Source organism: Acanthopagrus latus, chromosome 13 (genome assembly GCF_904848185.1).
Source record: "Acanthopagrus latus isolate v.2019 chromosome 13, fAcaLat1.1, whole genome shotgun sequence".
NCBI classification, from domain to species: domain Eukaryota; kingdom Metazoa; phylum Chordata; class Actinopteri; order Spariformes; family Sparidae; genus Acanthopagrus; species Acanthopagrus latus.
The window spans coordinates 25,815,424-25,835,123 of NC_051051.1; the positions used below are offsets into that span (position 1 = coordinate 25,815,424).

Genomic DNA, 19,700 nt, shown 5'->3' on the forward strand with positions numbered 1-19,700 from the left:
GGATGTCTTGTTTTGTGAGGCTGGAAACAGAATAAGTGGCTCTTTTGGTTTATTAATTATCTGTCTGTTGACTACTTGATTGATCCAGTTCTGATCCTGAACTCGATATCTCCAGTTTCAGCGTCTGAAGCAGTGAAGGGCAGATCCATGCTCACCCTGCAGCTGCATGACGCTCGCTGTCATTTCACATTTTGTTTCATGCTCCTGAAGGCGACACAGCCGGAGGACGCAGACGTTTGACTTTGTTCTTCACTTCAGCTCGGCTCCAAACACAACAGGCGTCCACGTCGACTTTTACTCAACACTAACCAGGTTTTAAAATTCTGGGGAAACACTTCTTTGTGTCACACTCACCTTGGCTTTCTCCCAGAACTCCTCTCTATTGATTTTCTTCATCTCCACCTCTGCGTTGGTCTTCTCGTACACCGTGCCCTGCATCAGGAGAGGAGAAAGGGACGGTCCTCTTGAACTATTGGGAGCACTGACTTGGTTTTTAAAAAGGTAACGCTGCAGTTTCTCCACTGTGAGTGCTGCCTACGTGTTGCTGCGTAAATAAACCGTACCACCTCTCCGTGTTCTTCCTCGCGGGTTCTCAGGCGGCTCAGAACCGGGCTCGCCAGCGCTGCCGTCCCGTTGGTCAGCCGCTGCCCGATGGCTGACGGGTCGATGTCGTCCACGCTGCTGGCGTTGACGGTGACCTCCACCCCCTGGAGAGAGAGAGAGAGAGAGAGAGAGAGAGAGAGAGAGAGAGAGAGAGAGAGAGAGAATTGTGGTTTAGTATGAACCCCAAATCACCTGAACACCAGGAGAGGTTCAAATAACTTTATTAACTTCTTTCAACGACATCGACACACACAAACTTCTGTCGTCACATTTCAGACTCCAGAACGATGGAAACCTGTTTCATAATCTGCTGTTTTTCTGTGGAACAAGAAGCTACAGCGAATTAAACCTGTGGGAGGATCAGAGAGTGTGTGTGTGTGTGTGTGAGTGTGTGAGTGTGTGAGAGTGAGTGTGTGAGTGTGTGTGTGTGTGTGTGTGTGTGTGTGTGTGTGAGAGTGTGTGTGTTACAGTGCATGACTAATACCACCTCTTTTTTAAAGTAATCTCTCTGAGCAGAATGAAAATCCTCTCACTCACCTTGTGTGTGTGTGTGTGTGTGTGTGTGTGTGTGTGTGTGTCGTGTGTGTTGTACACAGCAGTGTATTCATACCTGTACACCTGACACCTGAGTGTGTATTTTTGGATTGGCAGAGTAGATACAAAGATCAAGATTAAAGTCGAGGTGACGTTTTGATTTGTTCCGTGTGTGTGTGTGTGTGTGTGTGTGTGTGTGTTGAAGAGTCATTACACTAAGTGGCAGTGCTCTCTCCCACACAGCCATCACACCGACGGGACTTTCAATTACCCTCGTTCTGATTGCACACACGTCCCACCCACGAAATACAGATCTGTTTAAGTGTTCGCATTGTTTTTAACAGTTTTGGTACGTTGTCATCGGACGTTACTTCAGGTCTACGTGTGTAAGTGTGTAACGTCTGTATTCCTACACACAAGTGTAATGTAGTGACAGCGGTGCCTCATTCAACCCCATGTCAGAATAAGAGGGGGAAGAAAGAGAATAAAAAGAAGAAGAAGGAGAAGAAGGAGAAGAAGAAGGAGAGGGAGGCAGTTTCTCAGTGCCTCATTCAACACCACATCAAAAGATCCAAATGTCCAAATATCAAGAAGAAGAAGAAGGAGGTGGTGAAGAAGATGAAGAAAGAGAAGAAGAAGACTCAAACGATGATTCTCAACAGCGGCTCTTGTCTTCTCTGAGTGACAGGTGTGTGTGTGTGTGTGTGTGTGTGTGTGTGTGTGTGTCTTTACATTTAGGTGTGAACATTTCTGCGTCAGTTCATTGATTATGTAAATCTCCTGACGGGATCAGATCAGGATCTTATTTTAATAAAGGTTCTGTGTTCTTTAGCTGAACTGACTCAAATGATTTATTTCAGAAGCTGAACGTTTTCCTCCGTCTCGGTTTCCTTCTCGTGTGTTTTACCCGTGTGGTGTTGGCACTTCTACACAGGTGAAGCATCTGAATGGACACATAAAGATGGTTTGATCTCCGGGACCAAGACAGACATCAACGTGGAGTATCTATAAGCAGGTAGTACTTTTGTGGTGCTGACCTGGAAGAAGTCAGCGATGGTGGCGACGTGGCTGGCACAGGCACACTTCCTGGCATCCGGCACGTCTTCCCCGACCTGAGAGAGGGAGGACAGAAAGGAGGGGAGGGGGGAGAAAATAAAAGTTAGAGAAAGAAAACATCACAGCCGTCTTCTGTTTCCCTTCAGATTCATGAGGACAGTCTCCTCCTGGTTCGGGTCTCATCAGGGCCTCTTTGTTCTGCGGCGGTCATGATCAGTTATTGAAACGGTCGCGTCATGTGATCCAGTAATCACGACTCATTCACAGCCACACAATGCAAACACAGCACGCAGCAATTACACAGAGAAAGAGACGGGAACGCGTCTCCAGCTCATCTGCATTCATAGCAATTATCTGTCAATAAGAAGAAGTGATCACTTAATCTATCAGACGGAGTGAAGAGGAAGAGGAAGAAGACGGAGGAGGAGAAGGAAACCAAGGAGGAGAAGAAGAATAAAGAGGAAGGAAAAGAAGAAGAAGAAAGAGGAAGAGAAATGATACTAATGATAAAAAGAAGAAGAAGAGGAGGAGGAGAGCTTTGATATTTTGCAGTTTGTGCCACACTTTGGCACAGTGAAGTGTATCATTGGTGTATTTCTTTTCATCCACAGCACATTTTTGCACACTTTGTCCATTCCTGGCCCGGTCCGGCCCGGTTTGTTCTGGTCTGGTGCTCCTCTGGCTGTTAGTGTTGCTGTGCTGCAGGATGACGGACTCCTCTGGCTCTGCTCCCGGACTCTCTCTTTAAAAAAAAAAAAAAAAAAAAAAACCCAAATGTCTCGTTCTTTCTCTCTCCCAGCCTCCATTCACTGCAATTACCGGACCTTTCAATCGCTCGCTGTCCCGTTTTGCATCGTTCATCCTCTTAGACATTCAGTTTATACAGAACTAATTCTAACAGCCGACACGACACGATGTTCTGCTGGATGGACCTGCAGGGGTTCACTGACTCGTCTCGTTAGTTTACCTGCAGAGTTTCAACTCAGCTCAATCCTGATGGCATGATTTTTATGTTTATGTAATTAAGGAAGAAAACTCTGTTTAATCTGATATAATACCTCCAGTGATGTCACACAGTGGGTGAGCTGCATCGTGGGTAGTGTAGGCACCGGGTTTGGAAAATGAAGGAGAATGTGTGGAGTAAAAACGGTGATGTCTCTGGTGTGTTTGATCATTTGTGTCGTCATCTCTTGTTTTATTTTGTAGATTACATCCTCAGGTGTTCCTCGTGTGTCACTTTTACACTTCCTGTCTTTGTCTTTTTCCACCACACATTTTCTGCAGCAGCTTCACTCGTTGTTGGTTCGTCTGTGTTTCCTGTCTTCTCCTTGTGTGTTATGTATTTACTTCCTTTGTCCTCTTGTTTGTTCTCATTCTCTCTTCCTGCTCCTGGATTATTCCTGTTTTGTTACCAGCCTTTTGATTTCTGCATCCAAGCGTTATTTCATGAAACTCACCTTTTGTTTTTCCACCTGCTGGAGTCTGGGTCCTGTTATGATACGCTGTAACACCATCAGTATTATAAGAGTACAAAGCTGGATCGGCTTTTAAAAACCTGAAACCCCTTTGATAAATCTAAATAAATCATCTCTTTAATAACACAGCATGCACAATAAAAGAAGACTTAATAGCAGATTGTGGTTCTGGACGGGTGGATCTGCAGTGACTTTTCTGGCCGTGGCTGCAGCTCTGTGATTGGCTGATGAAGACAGAGCGTCGCTGCTGCGGTTCTTCCTGCTTAAACAAACGGCTCAATTAAAAATGTGCTGTGACCCTTAATGACTCTGGTGTTCTCCTGTAATACCTTCCAGGATGTTTCAGCGAGTGTGTGTGTGTGTGTGTGTGTGTGTGTGTGTGTGTGTTGCGTCATGCACCGCCCGTCTCCCCTCGACTCACCCAGTTGATGAGGATGTATCGTGGCAGAGCGGAGTTGGGCTCCTTCAGGCTGCAGAAGCCGTACATCACCCTGCCGTTGTCAAAGGTCAGCGTGATCTCTGCCAGACCGCCTCCTGCGACACACAACCACACAGATGAGCATTAATAAAACACAACGACAGTCATGTCAATGCTGCCGTCCTCCTCTGCTGACCTCCAAACACACAACCTGGTAAAAGATTAACAAATCAATCAACTTGTGAAAGAAACTAGAAAAGAAACCAGAGATCAAATCCTGGAAATCTGTCAAGACTGTAGATCTTCTACACAAGTTATTCTAATAAAAATACATGTTAACAAATTACATCTGCACCTGATAAAGTGATAAACATAAGAAATAAACATTAAAACTAATCCAGTCACCAGGATACAATGTTGGCAATATGTTTCTGCAAACCACAGATACGTTCACATTTATTCGTGAAATATTGACATATCGCCTCTGACGTTCATGTCGGGACGTGGAGTGGATGGTGGTGATTTTAAAGCTCAGACGGCATTTGTGGCGACCAAAACATGATCTTTTCTGAACCATAACCAAGAGTTTTTTGTACCTAAACCAAACTATCGGCACCGAGTTGTGTGAGAACTGAGTGTAGAGCAACATAAAGAGTTATCAGAGTTTAAATAACACACATTTCAATTTTTCAGGATTTTTCTTTGAGTTTGTGGATAAAACAAGACATTTGAGGACGTCATCGTGCTTTGAGAAACATTTTATAAACCAAATCACGAATCAATATATAAAGAAAATGAGAATAATTGTTGGCTGCAGCACTTATTTATTTAAAAAAGACGAGAGTCTGTAAAATATAATCCACTGTGACAGATTAAGATGGCTACAAGCTGTTTGAATGAACACAACCACATGTAACATTATACATTTTACATATTCATGCTGCATATCAGTGATAATAAACAATATATAACTCTGTCAGGGTTCATACCTCACTGTATTTTGAATGTAATGCATGTTTTTACATTGTGCTGCTTCTATTCTTCAGCAGACGACCTGAATACTTGAAGTCATCCAGTCTGACAGTTTTATGCCTCAGTTTATGATCTGGTTCTTCATATCTCAGCGTGGAGACTCATACATTTGCACAAACACGACTGTGTTCTGCTGGTCCCTGATCTGAAGAGGCACATCGGTTCCTCGGAGGTTTACAGTTCAGCCCGTCGCTGCTGAAATATTCACACTGATGACATGAAGGAAAAAGGCTGCTGGCAGACGTGGCTCTGCATCACGCACGTCTGTAGCATTACTGATGCAGCGACTTCTCTGTAGTAGCTCCAGTTTTATTCCCCTCATGTGACGTGTGATCCCATATTCAGGATTTCTACATCGATGATCACATTAGACTCGCAGAATGAGCCGTGGTTCCCATCAAAAACCAATCAGACGTCCTGGTCCCTCGCTAAATCTGGTATGTTTGTGAAGACACGAGGCCGGTGTCACTCTGGATTTTATTATTGTCAGAAATGTGTTAGTCAGCCTCGCGTTTGTCTGTCTGCTTAAAAAAAGTCTTAAAAACAGCTCTCAGTTTAATTTTCACCTAATAAGGCTCAGTTATTTCCACAAATATAGAGAGATCATGTGCGATAAACACGATAATTCTGGCTGAAATCGGTGAAAACAGCATTCCTGTGAGTTTACTCACAACACAAATCATGATGCAATGGTATCATCAGCCGAAACTGGACGGGTTAGATGTGTGTGTGTGTTTGTGTGTGTGTGTGTGTTTGTGTGTGAAATGGAGGCATCTCATTAAACAGTAATGATCATGCAGCGCGTCATTAACTGCAGTAATAATGAATCCAGCTCTCTGACAATCAGCAGACAAAAGAAGACGATTTTTTTTGCCCCAAAGCAGCAGCAGAACCTGCAGAGCTCATCAGAGTTACAGCCGCCGGCCTGCAGCGGCAAATTACAGCCCGTCCCGCCTCTCCAAACACACATGATGCTAACATGTTAACAGGCAGCCATGTTCATTAACACATGAGAGAGAATAACGGCGACGTGTCACCGCTGGGGGAGATTAGATTCTCAAGACCGGAATGAAGAAAATCTGTAACGTACCTCCGGATGAGGCGAGTGTCAGATCATTGCTGTCGTCCTCATATGTGTACAAGGCCCTGCAAGACAGAGAGAAACAAGGTTAACAATGTTACAGCATCATGTGGCTCGTGATTAGAAAGGCAGAGAAACAATTTATTCCAGATAAATATTCAGAACAACTCGTCAAACAATTCATCTGCAGCGTTTTTTATAATCAATTAATCGGTTGAGTGACTCGGAGTCACACGAGCGCCTCGAGCTAAGTGCTAAACATCAGCGTGCTAATATAATAGATAAGAGTAGAATAAAATAAAAGCATATAATATTTACCATGTGTACGATCTTAGCGTGTTAGCACTGGGGGGTTCACCAGCAAAGGTAATCAGACAATCCCAGTAAAATGTGTCAATATGATGAAGGAAACTCGTTCTGTGATTAATTATCTTCCTCTTGTGGTAGAAAACAGATCTGAAGCTCAACAACAACGTCCACTCACAGATATAAATACAGGTGATGGTGTATTCGCTCATCCCTAGTTAGCACGCTAACATTTGCTAATTAGCGCTAAGCACAAAAAAGACTTTGTAAGTACTGATTGTCTGTTGTTATATCTGCGTCTCTCAGCAGCCAACACAAGTAACAAACTGGGTGATCTATTGAGTGATGGATGAAAAATATATACTGCATCAATAAATCAGTCTGATATTGGGAAATGTATATTATATGTGTCTGTATCACTGAGATGAGACCTTTACAAGTTCTGAAACAGCAGGTGGCTGTTTGCACCTTCACAATCCCCCAGAGAAGAAGAACCTTCACTCACTACATTATAGACTTTATAAGCATCGACTGCAGATTATAAACATATTTAAAAAAATAAAAAATAAAATAATCAGTTATCTATCTGTTATCAGTCTCAGCTGAAGAGAATCCACATCCATTTACCAGCCACATGGACAAACCTGCTGCTTGACCGATGAGATGAACATGGTAAACATCAGTATGTTAGCAATGTCATTGTGAGCATATTAGCACCTTGATATGATAATTAGCTTAAAGCATAAAGCACCACAGTTCCTAATACAGCCTGAAGAGACGCTAGCATGACTACAGGATCATCATGCTGAACCTGGACGGGCTTTTTCTTGCATACCAGCACTTCATACTGGCCCAAAATAAACTCCATTACCCAGGGGGCACTTTGTTATGCTGCCCTGTTCCTGGTCTCACCTGCCTGTTGCCATTAACATTATATTAACCTCACAGTAACACTGGTCCAAAACAACATGAACCGAGTCAGACGACGACACAACCAAACGTTTTTTGTGCATCTGAGAGTTTTAAAGCTCCGATTCGACATTGTTGGGTTGATAAATATCATTGATTACACGGTGAATGTTGCTGATCAGGATAACCGGCTGATAAGACGATGAGATCGTGGCCTGTGTCACAGTTTGGGGGAACTGCCTTCTTATCCAGGACTTCTTCAAAAACCTTCAACAATACCAGAAGAGATTCGGCAGCAGCGTCAGGACCTGCTGCCTCTCAGACTCCAGGTCTTTAATTACACTATCAGTCTCCGTTAAAGTTACACTTCTGTCCAATCTAGATTTGTCTGTCCAGTTTCCTGAAGAAGCACTCGACTGATTCTGTGTTGCTCGCCTCTAACATAAACAAGTTGTATGTCCCTTCGGGCTGTAACACTGTTGCTGTGCCCTGGTTTCCATCGTGTGTCTGTAACGTTACGTATGCAGCAGACCTCCTGAGATTTTGCTTATTTCATCACATCCTCCTCGATTTTTGTGCTTCTACCATAAACGAGTGAGTAGGTTACGTACTTAAATCCCTCTTTGACGTAATGTGGATATCGTGAAGTGAAGCGGTCGTGGTGGAATCGAGTGGCTAGTTTAGAAAGTTAATTGTTTCTACTCGTATTAATTGGGATGGTTGTCGCCTTCTTTGAATACATTTACATTGGAAACATCAGTAATTACTCTTCAATAATCGTTAGCTCAATGGTTTGCAGACGCACACGTCAACATGCTAACAAGAGGAACACTTGCATTTATTATTTTCCACTTCCTCCTCTGATTTTACATATATTTAGCAGACACTTGACCACATTAACTCACTCCAAGTGCATCCATCCACTGCTGTGTACGAACAGTAGTGGTGCTACAGGAACAAGAGAGAGACGTCATCAGTGGTGGATCCCTCTCAAACAAACCGACTGAGTTCAGTGCTGCAGAACAAAAGCTTACAAGTGTTTTTTTCCCCCATTTTAAACTCCATCTCCTCCGTATCAACACTGCAAAGCTGACAGACCAACACGTACAGACCGACTTGACCTCAGCTGCTTCCTGAAGACGACGGATGAGAATAAAACCAGAGGTCGATTTCATTTCAGTGTTACAGAGCTCTGCAGGATGACTGATAGAGCTGCTGTATCTGCTCGTGTGTGTGTAAAACAGATTACTTGGTTTGATTAACGACTGTGGGAAGCCTTCCACTAATTCTAACCCCATAACCGAGTCAGAACCCTCAGAACAGAAGTGAGAACCGGACCGAATGTTTTCACCTTCACAGCCGCTCTCTCTCTCAGTTTGACCTCCGTCGACCTCGCCATCGCTGTCATTACACAGCGCTCACACTCACAGTACATTCAGGCACGTAAACACTCACTGCATTATATAAAATCTATTATATCCACACACACACACACACACACACACACACACACACACACCTCTGACCTCTTCCTCTGAGGTCACGATGAGGTGACAGAGATTACAGTTTAGTCGCCATCTCCAGATTAAAACCGTTTGACCTTCTGCTTCGTGACCTTTGCTGTTAAGTCCATTAACCTGCAGGTCAGAATGAATTCACTGCAACAACAAAAGCCACGAATTTCTCTTTCGAAGCTTTTCAGTGAATTCTCGATTGTTAAACCTCGAGTGGGGAACAAATGGACAGTTTGTCCTGAGGGTTGTTAGTGGAATATATCCTCAGTATTGTGGCCCTTTTAGGACAACTCCAGTTCCATGTTGTTAGTCTTGACTCAGACTTCACAGGGCAAAACTCGACTTTGTCAAACTCACAGTGTGTCATTTCTGCCACTGGAGGCTCTCAGTGAAATAAAAGACAGACGTCAGCAGCGTGGGATTATATGAGTTACTGTCTTCGTTGTTAAACATCCACCATCGCTGGTGAAAATTTATGTGACACACTACGTTTTGTCCCATTTTCCATCCTCCCTCACTCTCCAATGTTGGAGACATTCAGGATAATGTGAGCACACAACTGGACAAAATATACACCAGAAGTCTGATCGATTTCATGCAGGAATGTTCTCTTTGTTCTCTTCTGCAGGTTTTTACACACATAACGACAGACAGTATCTGAGAAAGATCTTATTATTTAACTCAAAGTATCACCATTAAACACTGCAACAAACAGAGATATCATGAGCTGCAACACACGGCACATTTAATGAACCCAATGAAAAACAGGCTCAATAGGTATCACACGAGGATGGAAAGTGCAAAAAAAAAAACCATAGAAAAATCTGCAATTTGTTTGGATCAAAATACACAAAGGAATGCAAAAATGACTAAATGTAGTTCTGACTTCTAAGATTAATAACTAACAAAGAGACGTTTATGATACGATCCCTGATACGTTGCCCCCGATAAAGATAATATCATGATACATCGTTTCTTTGATAATCGATATATTGACAATCATCTAATGAAGTACAGGAATTATTCATGTGAGCCGTCGTTACAATGAGCCGCATGTTTTAATACAAATATCGATATTTGGCGCCACCTTATCGATGAACATATCTCAGCTGGAAGTATCACGATGTATTGCTGTATTGATATTATGTTCCACCCCAACATTTTTACGTTTGGCCATTTGAATGACCCACAAATTATATACTGGAGTACAAAACTACAATATTTCCCTGTGAAATGTCGTGAAGTAGAAGTGTACTGAATGGAAACAGAAGCCGAGTAAATGTATTCAGTTACTCTCCATCACAGGTAGCAACACTCACTGGGTTTGATTTAATCACCGACCATCTGCAGGGTCGTGTGGAGTTAAAGAGGATTTCAACATGTGCTTCCAGTTATTAAATATTATTTCTGTTCTTTAAAGTCGACATGATGTCTGAACACGAGCCCACATGGACGAGAATCAGACAACTGAAACTCTTCCTGAATGAATAAAAGCTATTTTACGACCGACTCTCCATCAGATCACTGTGGAAACTGAAAACCAACAGGAGGAGACGGCGAGCAAAATGGATTTTTCTCCATATTAAAATTCATGCTGGGATTGAGGCTAGAGAAATTACCCTTTAATCTATCTGGGTTTAAAAAGGAGATTATCAACCGGAGCAGTGCGCACTGTAGATTACTGAAGAATATTATTACAATAAAACTCTTCACCAAACTCTCAATCAGCATGAAAGCTTCGAGCTGCTGCCAACGATTGGATTAATTCAGTTTCTGTAGCGTGAGTAAATTCAACATGTAACGTAAGTATAAATCAATTTATGTGAGTTAAGTTACACGGCTGGATGCAGATATTTTAACCTAAAGTTTGATCTTTTACCAAACTTACCTGAGTTGTTTTTGTGACCTGTGCTCGACTTTGTGCATTTGACAACGTTTATAAGATTCCAGAAGTCATAATGTCACAATAAGTCTGCTTTATTTTGAAAGTCAAACCCAGCGGTACGTGTTATTGTTAACCCGACTGTGGAGACGCTACAGAGGTGGGTAGAGTGGCACTGACCAGTATTTGGGTTGTGAGTTAGTTGCACCTTCAGATAGAAAGCTAGGCAAGAAAGCAGCCAAGCCAGAGACCACTGTTCATGATGGTGCTTTAACATTTCCAAGCATGGAACCACTGGATATCTTTAACAAGGCATGGAGACATTTTCCAGCCTGTCCGCGGCGACAGAAGCAGGTATATTCAGCCAAAAACACGTGACGACCACACGCAAAAGTCCAAGTCAAACTGGGACACAAATGTTCTGAACCAACATCATTATGAGTCTTTGTGCTTTTTAATAAATGCTGTAAACTGTGATGTAATCCTGGAGAACAGGATGTTTCTGTCGCAGCTGCGTGTCCATGTGCCTGTGTGTGTGTGTGTGTGTGTGTGTGTGTGTGTGTGTGTGTGTGTGTGTGTGTGTGTGTGTGTGTGTGTGTGGAGGGTATTACCAGCCGGACTCAGTCCAGATGACCTCACACTGTTTCAGCCTGAAGCTTTAAAGTCTGGCCTCCGTCTGACTTTCTGCTGACCGCGCCTCCTCTCCCTCCCTCCATCCCTCCATCCTGTCGGTTTCTGCAGAGTCACCCTCTGCTTCCAAACAGACTTCTGTTTTTATCTGCTCTTTACATCAGTAAAACAATCTCTTCATCTACAATCAGCTGTTTATTCATCCTCGTGTTTATCAAACTTCTTTCTACATCATCCAAAGTTTAACGATCACTCGAACACGTCGATCTCGACTAACGTTCATGGGAGTTTGAACTTCTTACAGCTTGAACTCAGGAGTCCAAACATTGTACAGTTAAACTCCACTGATCAGGGTCTTACGAAGTATTAAAGAGTCTTAAATGTCATTTTCCAAAGCATTAAAGTCTTTAGTCTGTTTTCAATATGTATATTTATCCAAACAGCATAACATCCCCCTCTTAACTCCTCCCACGGTTTGATTTAAAACAGATATTTGAGGCTTTTAGAAAAATAACCGTCATTTTTTGTCTTGTGCGTCTTCTGTGTTTGAATTCATCTGGTTGCTGTTTGACGAGTGGCTGAGAAGTAATTGTTCTTTTTGTTTACAGACTCTTTCTCCACCTCCTACACTCAGATTTTGAGGGTAATGTATTTGCCAAAAGAGAGACAAAAACAGAGAGAAAACAAAGTTAAAGATAGATACGAAGCAGAATAACTATCTTTTCATTCACCTCTCTCCCTCTCCATTTAATCAATCAGATTTTGATCAGCCAATCAGGTCTCTGCTGTCAAACCTTCTCTCTAGTGTCAGCCGTCACTTCAAACATTCGTGTGACCCTCCTCCATCCCTTCATCCTCCATCCCTTCATCCTCCATCCCTTCATCCTCCATCCCTTCATCCTCCATGTGACAGCCCTGGTTTTGTCAGACATTTGCTCCAGATCTGAAGAAATTCCTTTAAGATGTTCTTGAGATGTCGCCTTCATAAGAATGAAACCCACAGAGGGATGGACGATCCAAAAACGTAACGCCTCCGGCCACAGCTGACGATGACACGAAGTATCTGTGTACGCTGATGACAGCGTGTAGTACAACGGTAATGGACACGAGACGAAATCCTCAGTGAAAGGCTGAGGAGTGGGATTATTGAGTAAAAAACTAAAGAGAGCAAAAATCAGGGATTACAAAGATGATGGATAAAAAAGACAACAGGGGATAAGAGGGATGGAAGAAAAGGGGATGAGGAGGAAGAAGAAGAGGAAGAAGAAGAGGAAGAAGAAGAGGAAGAAGCGTTTAAGATCGAGGGAGAGATACTGAGGTACAGAGAGAGGCCCTATAAATAATTCTCTTTAAAGCAGACAGCTGTTTATTATTCATATAAAGCCCTCATGACCCAGAAACAGCTCAGTGTGTGTGTGTGTGTGTGTGTGTGTGTGTGTGTGTGTGTGTGTGTGTGTGTGTGTGTGTGTGAGCACAGCTGGGCACGTAAGAGGAGGAAGGAAAAAGAACAAGACGAGGAAAAAAATAAAATAAAATAGAATCAGAGGGGAGAGAAGAGTCGAGAAATAGATGATGGTGATGATATTGTGGATATTATAAGTATCTTTACTCAACTACTGTACTTAAGTGTCATTTATGAGGCGCTTTACTCAAGTATTTCAATTTTCTGCTACTTTATTTCTTCAATTCAGAGGGAAATATTGTACATTTGTCACTTTGTCTCATTTATTTGATAACTTAAGTCTCTTAGCACATCCGGATTAATAATACAAAGGATAATTAATAAAATAATACTGTATTATTATAGTGTAATGTAAAACGTTCACGATCACAGACTACATAGGATTACACCTGCTAGAAAAATAAGTTTACAACATTAAAGTGAAGAAGCCATTAAAGATTACAGCACAATAATAAAATAAACATTAATGTGAAATGGGCTGTTCTTTAAAATCAAGTTTATTTTCATGTTAACACAAGGAACTTTTAGTTTTTGTTGATTCTGGAGATATAGAGAGGACGGATCGCGATGATGTAACGTATTGATATGTGATTTTATTTGTGATATATGTGATCGGACCTGAGCAACAGGTGTTAATATTAACTGTATATGAACAGCAACAACATCTTTTCTCTGATGGTCCAGTTTGCTGTTGCGGGTCATTTATATATTTATACATATTCATATATCATTTATATTATGCTGTGACACTTTAAGCAGAATTTTAAATGCAGGACTTTTACGTATCATTCATTCAAATTGTTGTATTGCTGGTTTTACTTCAGTAATAGATCTGAGTGCATGAATAACTGAACAGAAAAGACAGAAAAGGAAGGGGAGGTGGAGAAAAGACAGAGAGGAGGAGGAGGAGGAGGAGGACAAACATCCAGCAGGAGGATAAAAGATGGAGTGATGAAGGATTGAGGAGGACCAATTTAATTAAAGTTGGAGGTCGACCTCCAAGCTCATTCACACGAGTTTGGTTCATCTTTTCATCCACACAGCGCTGAGAGAACAAGCTGTTCTTTCACATTTCAAACCCTTTTCTGGACGACAATGAATTTTTATGTCACATCTGAATTAACCAGTAATTTAAACACGACCCGAGTCGCCATTAACCGCCTGCCTCACCTGAATGACGAGCTAATGATAACACCAGGGGGTCGTTTTAATCAGCTGTTTCAACAAGTGCACGAAAATTACATTGTGTTCACTGTGAAGTGATAAAACCCTCATGTGGCTGTAGGAATAATAACTCTTAATTTCATTAGTATTGAGCTACAAATCCAGAGAAAGCAATGCTCAGATACAAGTTACCATACATCACTTTTCCATCAACATTAGTGGGTCGAAACCGGTTTCTATACGCGGGTCAACCTGCTAAAAATCGTGTATTGACTCCATTCCCACTTCCTGCAGGCGAGGTCTGTGATTTAAAGACCCATGGTGAAAGAAGCATCTGTAAAACGGTGGATAAATTATTTTAAGTGCCACAGTCCCCGCGAGATGACTTGTCAAAAACAGTAAGTAAGCCCAGTCAGAAAACTTCCTTAACAGGTCGAATCCCAAAGTCCTTCCTTTTTTACGCGGCACCACCGGATGTTGATAATACATCATCACCTCCGGGACAGAATTTAGTGTGTTCAGCAAACTGGGAAAGATGTAAGTCGATCTCATTGTTGCTTTGACAGGAGCACACAGCTGAGATTCACGATGGATTTCTTATTAGCATTAAAGAAAGTCAAACTCTTTTCATCACGGTATTTGTTCAGGTGCTCTGGCAGGATGAGCTGACAACATCACGTCACAGCAAGCCGTGTGCGTGCATCAAAAGAAGAATAACCTGCAGGGAAAAAGGTATTTTAAACCTTAATTTGGGGCAATGAACCATTTAAGCTTTTTACTTTTTAAATCAGGTTTTTCCTCTTTATGTCTCAGTTATCATTTACAGAGAAATGATGGCTCTTCCTCTGCATTCATTTATACAGAGGCCTGGTCTTTTTAGTCTGCACTAACCAAGATGGCCGCCAAGGGGTGAGAGTTGTGTACTCTCTGATTGTAATGTTGATTTCACCGTATGAGCAAACAGACAGTTTTTTTACATCCATGGCATCAAATCGAAATGTTTCCTTACACGACGTTTCAGAAGGTTCAGTGTCAGGATTATTTCTGTTCCGCACTCGTGAAGAGCAACAGAGCGTACGGCGGGTCAGGACTTCTGAAGAACAGAAATCTATTATTACATTTTTCTCGTGTTCAAACAGAAGAAAGCCACATCCCTAAAACACACACACACACACACACACACACACACACACACACACACACACACACACACATCTATAGAAACAGGTCAGAGGGGCTCAGTGAACGTTTCATTTAATATGGAAATTATGTGAATCATTGCACAACCTTCAGTCATCTCACCTCAAAACGACCACATATGGGGAATATACTATATGTAGTCTATATGAACTCAGTGTAATGTGTGTGTGGTTGTGTGTGTGTGTGTGTGTGTGTGTGTGTGTGCCCACGCTACCTTTGATGTGCAGAAAGAAGAATCACTGTACAGCTTTTAACCGGAGGCGGCACAACAGTTTTATTCTTTAATCTGCTCCTTACTGTAGGAGGCGGCTGTGAGTGTGTGTGTGATCTGTTTATTATCTTGTGGCGCCACAAAGATGTTAACGTTTATTTTCCGTTTCATACGCTGTCACCTACATGGTGTCGTGTTCGAGACGCAGAAGAACAAACCGAGGAAAAACTCCGAAACAGCGAAGTGGGAAATTAAACGATGTCACTGCTGCAACATTAAACGTGTTTTCAACTCGCCTCAGCTAAAAATGACTCAATTTAGACAAATAAACCTGGTTTTGTATCTTTGAACAGTAATTTCACTTGTTCATCTGCTTTCTGCTCCACACACACACTCACACACACAGAATATAAATGATATCTGATACTGTTGATCATGAATCAGGACGGCTCTTTTCATCCCTCCCAGTCCATTAAAAATAACAGGAGTCTCAACAGGAAGACGCGACAGAGCCAGAGTTATTTTTAAGCTGAAAGCTGAAAAGCTGATTCGTGCTGCGTCACACACTCAAAACTCACAAATTCTCAGGACCAAGAGGCAGCTAACAGAGCGGATTTCAAAAAAAATAAAGATACTTATTTTTTGAAAGGTGAATAAACAGAATCAGTAGGAGGGATGAGGAGGAGGAGGAGGGGCAGTGAGCACATTTTAATCTCAGTTGCAGGAACAGGACGACCCAGGACTGAATAAACACCTCTGAGAGACAGTCTCAACAAACACAGGACACAGTAAACTGAATCTTCCCCTTCAGAAAACGTCCTGAAGAGTCAGGAGTGGAAACGTTTCACCCTGACAGCTGCTTCGCATTCGCCTCACTTCAAGCTGTTCCTGTTATTTTGTCCACCTCCTGTATGCAGGAAACTGACTTTGGAACTGTACAAAAAAAAAAAAAACAACACACACACACACACACACACACACACACACACACACACACACACACACACAAGGTTGCCAAGATAAACCACCTCATCCCCCCCCCGCAGGGAGTGTCACCATGGCAACCGGGCAGCATCCCCCACCATTATCTCGGCAACAGCAGTTTGTGACCCGAGGGGAGCGATGAGGACACACACACACACACACACACACACACACACACACACACACACAAAGCATGCATTGTGTGTGTGTGTGTGTGTGTGTTTGCAACTTAAAAGGATGTGTGGACTTGACGCACTGACCTCTGTCAGCGGACTCTCCTTCAGTGAACAGCGGGAAGGTAAAAAAACACGGTGGTGTCATATTTCACAAGACAAACACTCGACAACACACCGACAGCGTCCACTGAATCTTATCACGCACACTATGTTCCGTACGCTGTCCTGAAACCTGCAGCAACTTCAGAATTCGGCTCAAGAACGCCCAGGACCGACCCGACACATGCTAGAGCGACATTTCATGCCGTATCTTTATCAACACCAGGGAAAGACGACCCGTCCACGCGCTTGCAGATACAATCAATCAAGGCAGTGAAACAAGATAAGATGAATCACTTCGGGGAACTCTTTGGAGGAGTTCGTCTTTGAACATCACATCTCGCTCTCGAAGGCTGGTTGAAGCGAGAGCTCGAGAACAGCACGGAGTCATTAATGTGGATTTAACCATTTTAAAAGACTCAGTAATTTGTGGGTTTATTAAATCAGTTTTACATTCTAAACCTTCGAGCGTGGAGGAAATGCAGCAGTTGCCATGACAGCCCGCTGAAAATTGGCCTAATTTGTCAATTTGTAGAGGTTAGAGGAGTCTTGAGAGGAACCGCAGTCTGAGTACAGAACAAGGCAATAAAGCTGCCAGAGTTTAAGGTCCAGACCCCCTCAAGGCTCCAGCCGGGTGGTGGAAAATTAAATACATCTTCACTCGTTCTTCTTTCAGGCCTGGTGGACGCACGTCACCACGCGGCTGATGTCATGAATAGTGCCAGAAAGATTTCTGCTGCTGTGAGCTGCTTTCAGCCCGTCAAGACAAAACTCATGAGAAACAGCAGAGAAAGTTTGCTGAGAAATGAAAACGACTATTGTAACATAAAACAACAGCGATGGATCATTTTGATGGTTCACTGATTTCCTCTTTTATTCTCACTTTGTGCCGAAACGCCTGGTTAACACTACGTAACTTGTGTGACAAGTGTGAAGGCTCTTCTGTAGAAACTGCAGTGATGATTTTTCATGCACGAAATGTTTCCTGGCTTTCCCTCGGACGTCCTCCAGCTGCTTTTCAGGCCCAGAGTGGCTGAAACGGACTCCAGAGCCAGACGAGTGCAATGAAACCGAACATCACGAAGAAGGCCGAAGAGTCATTTTTAACTTTCCACTTCCTGTCTTTGTACCTTTTCCTGCACTGTTTATCTTTACATCTGTGTTTCTTTTGTTCATCAGCCTCTCTGGTCCACACGTATTTCTTAAAACACAGCATTTTCTACATGCATAAAAACAGGTGAAACCAGGTGGATCAAACCTCAGCTTATACTGTTATCTGCTGAAGATAAATAAAAGAAACAGAGCTTTATGCATTCAGCTAAGCTGCAGTTTCTTCTTGCTTCTGCAGCTCTAAGAGACGTGAAGCGAGGAGCGTATGAGCACACCGTCATCACGTCACTGCTGCTCATCCCATCATCATCGTTTCTCGTATCAAGACGTAAATTAAAACAGATGTGATCGCAAATGTGGCAATAATTACCCTTAAAGTTCCCACAGACATTTGTTGAGAGACTGAGCATGAATTGAATCTTGTGTAATAAAACCAAACACACTTTGGTGAACTAGTAGCACGTAATTAGTCAGGACAAAAAGCGAAAACAGACTCGGATACGCCGCGCAGCGTGTTTCTCTCGGTTATTTACCCGAATTCTAAAGCGAGGCACGCTTTGTTCCCCAACACAAATCCAATATTTATCCTCGGGGTTTGAGGGTTGTGGAGGACTCCTGGGTTTTTTAACAGCCGGAGGGGAAAAAGAAATATGTGCGGTTAGAGACTCTACAGAGACTGAGGCTGCAGACAAAGAGCTGTGAAGACAGAGGCAGGCAGACAGAGAGCATTGTGGGACGGGACACTGAGAACTATGGGGGATGATTAAGCACGCTGGCAACGACTGTTATGCCTGTGGTCGGATAACGTTGCGTGATTTACAGAGGAAGAAACCTTCATGGTGACTTAATGTGAAAGAAATGAGGCTGACAGACACGAGGACGGAGAGTTACGGGTAATGTTTCAGAGGGAACAGCCGTGACTCGTGTTCTGGGAATGTAGAAATCCGAGTTAGACACGAGTGTGAGAGGTGCGATGGGAAAACAAGAAGAGGAATGTGGAGCCAGGACGGCGCCACCACGAGGCTGAAATGCTCACTGCAGTCCAGAAGACTGTCTGATAGAGACAAAAGAGACAACTTGGATATTAATCAAAAATACCAGGACTGAGATGTGAAGTTTGTCCTGCAGGTGGAGTAACTTTACATGTCATACCTGTAATATCAACACCTCTGCAAGAAATATCATTAAAAGAAATGAATTAGATGTGTGTGAGCTGGAGGTGGAGCTGTAATAATGACAACATTCCCCCTCCGAATTAGCTCACGGGTACAGGAGTTCAAACGTGAACTCGCTAGCTGGAATTTTAACGATTCATCCTGAGTGACGCATGAATGATTTATAACGCCTCCTTAGAAATAACCTTTAATAGTCACAATCACAGATACATTATCTCACAATCAGTGGAAGGTCAAAGGGCAGACAACAAAGAAAATAAACAATATAGGAGCATTTTTCTTCAGCGAGTCAAGAGGAGAGGAAAGGATTAGGAAAAGGACAAAAAGATGGCCTGAACGTGAGTCTGCAGGAGTCTGAGCTGCATTAAATTATAATGAGGGGAGGAAGAAGTCTCTGGTAATGGCTTCCCCTGAGTATATCATCATCCCACTGGTGTGTGGAGCAGAGAGAGGTGGAAATTAACCTGGTGTTCAGTTATTTACAGCCTGCGTGAAAAAAAAAAAATACAAAATCCAAACCACTTCTAGCTAAAATAACATCAAATACAGCCGTAAACGGAGCGGCCATTTTAATTCATTTCTCCGCTTAAAAAATATATTTTAGTCACATTATTGGTCGGAGCTCATATTCTGCTTTATGTAGATGATCTCAAATGTGTTTAATAGTCAAGTCTGATAC

General features: G+C 42.6%; 1 protein-coding gene across 5 annotated transcripts in view; it reads right to left on the reverse strand.

Moving 5' to 3' along the window:
- dbn1 (drebrin 1) overlaps nt 1-19,700 on the reverse strand; it is a 104,004-nt gene that overhangs the window by 13,554 nt on the left and 70,750 nt on the right. For 3 of the 5 annotated variants that reach the window (XM_037119382.1, XM_037119380.1, XM_037119384.1), the window contains exons 3-7: nt 6,209-6,264; nt 4,090-4,202; nt 2,160-2,249; nt 564-707; nt 355-432 (exon numbers count right to left, since the gene is read on the reverse strand). In XM_037119382.1, coding sequence (XP_036975277.1) covers nt 355-432; nt 564-707; nt 2,160-2,249; nt 4,090-4,202; nt 6,209-6,264 — 481 coding nt within the window. The remainder of the gene's footprint in view (nt 1-354; nt 433-563; nt 708-2,159; nt 2,250-4,089; nt 4,203-6,208; nt 6,265-19,700) is intronic. The other 2 variants (XM_037119381.1, XM_037119383.1) reach the window with 2 other exon arrangements.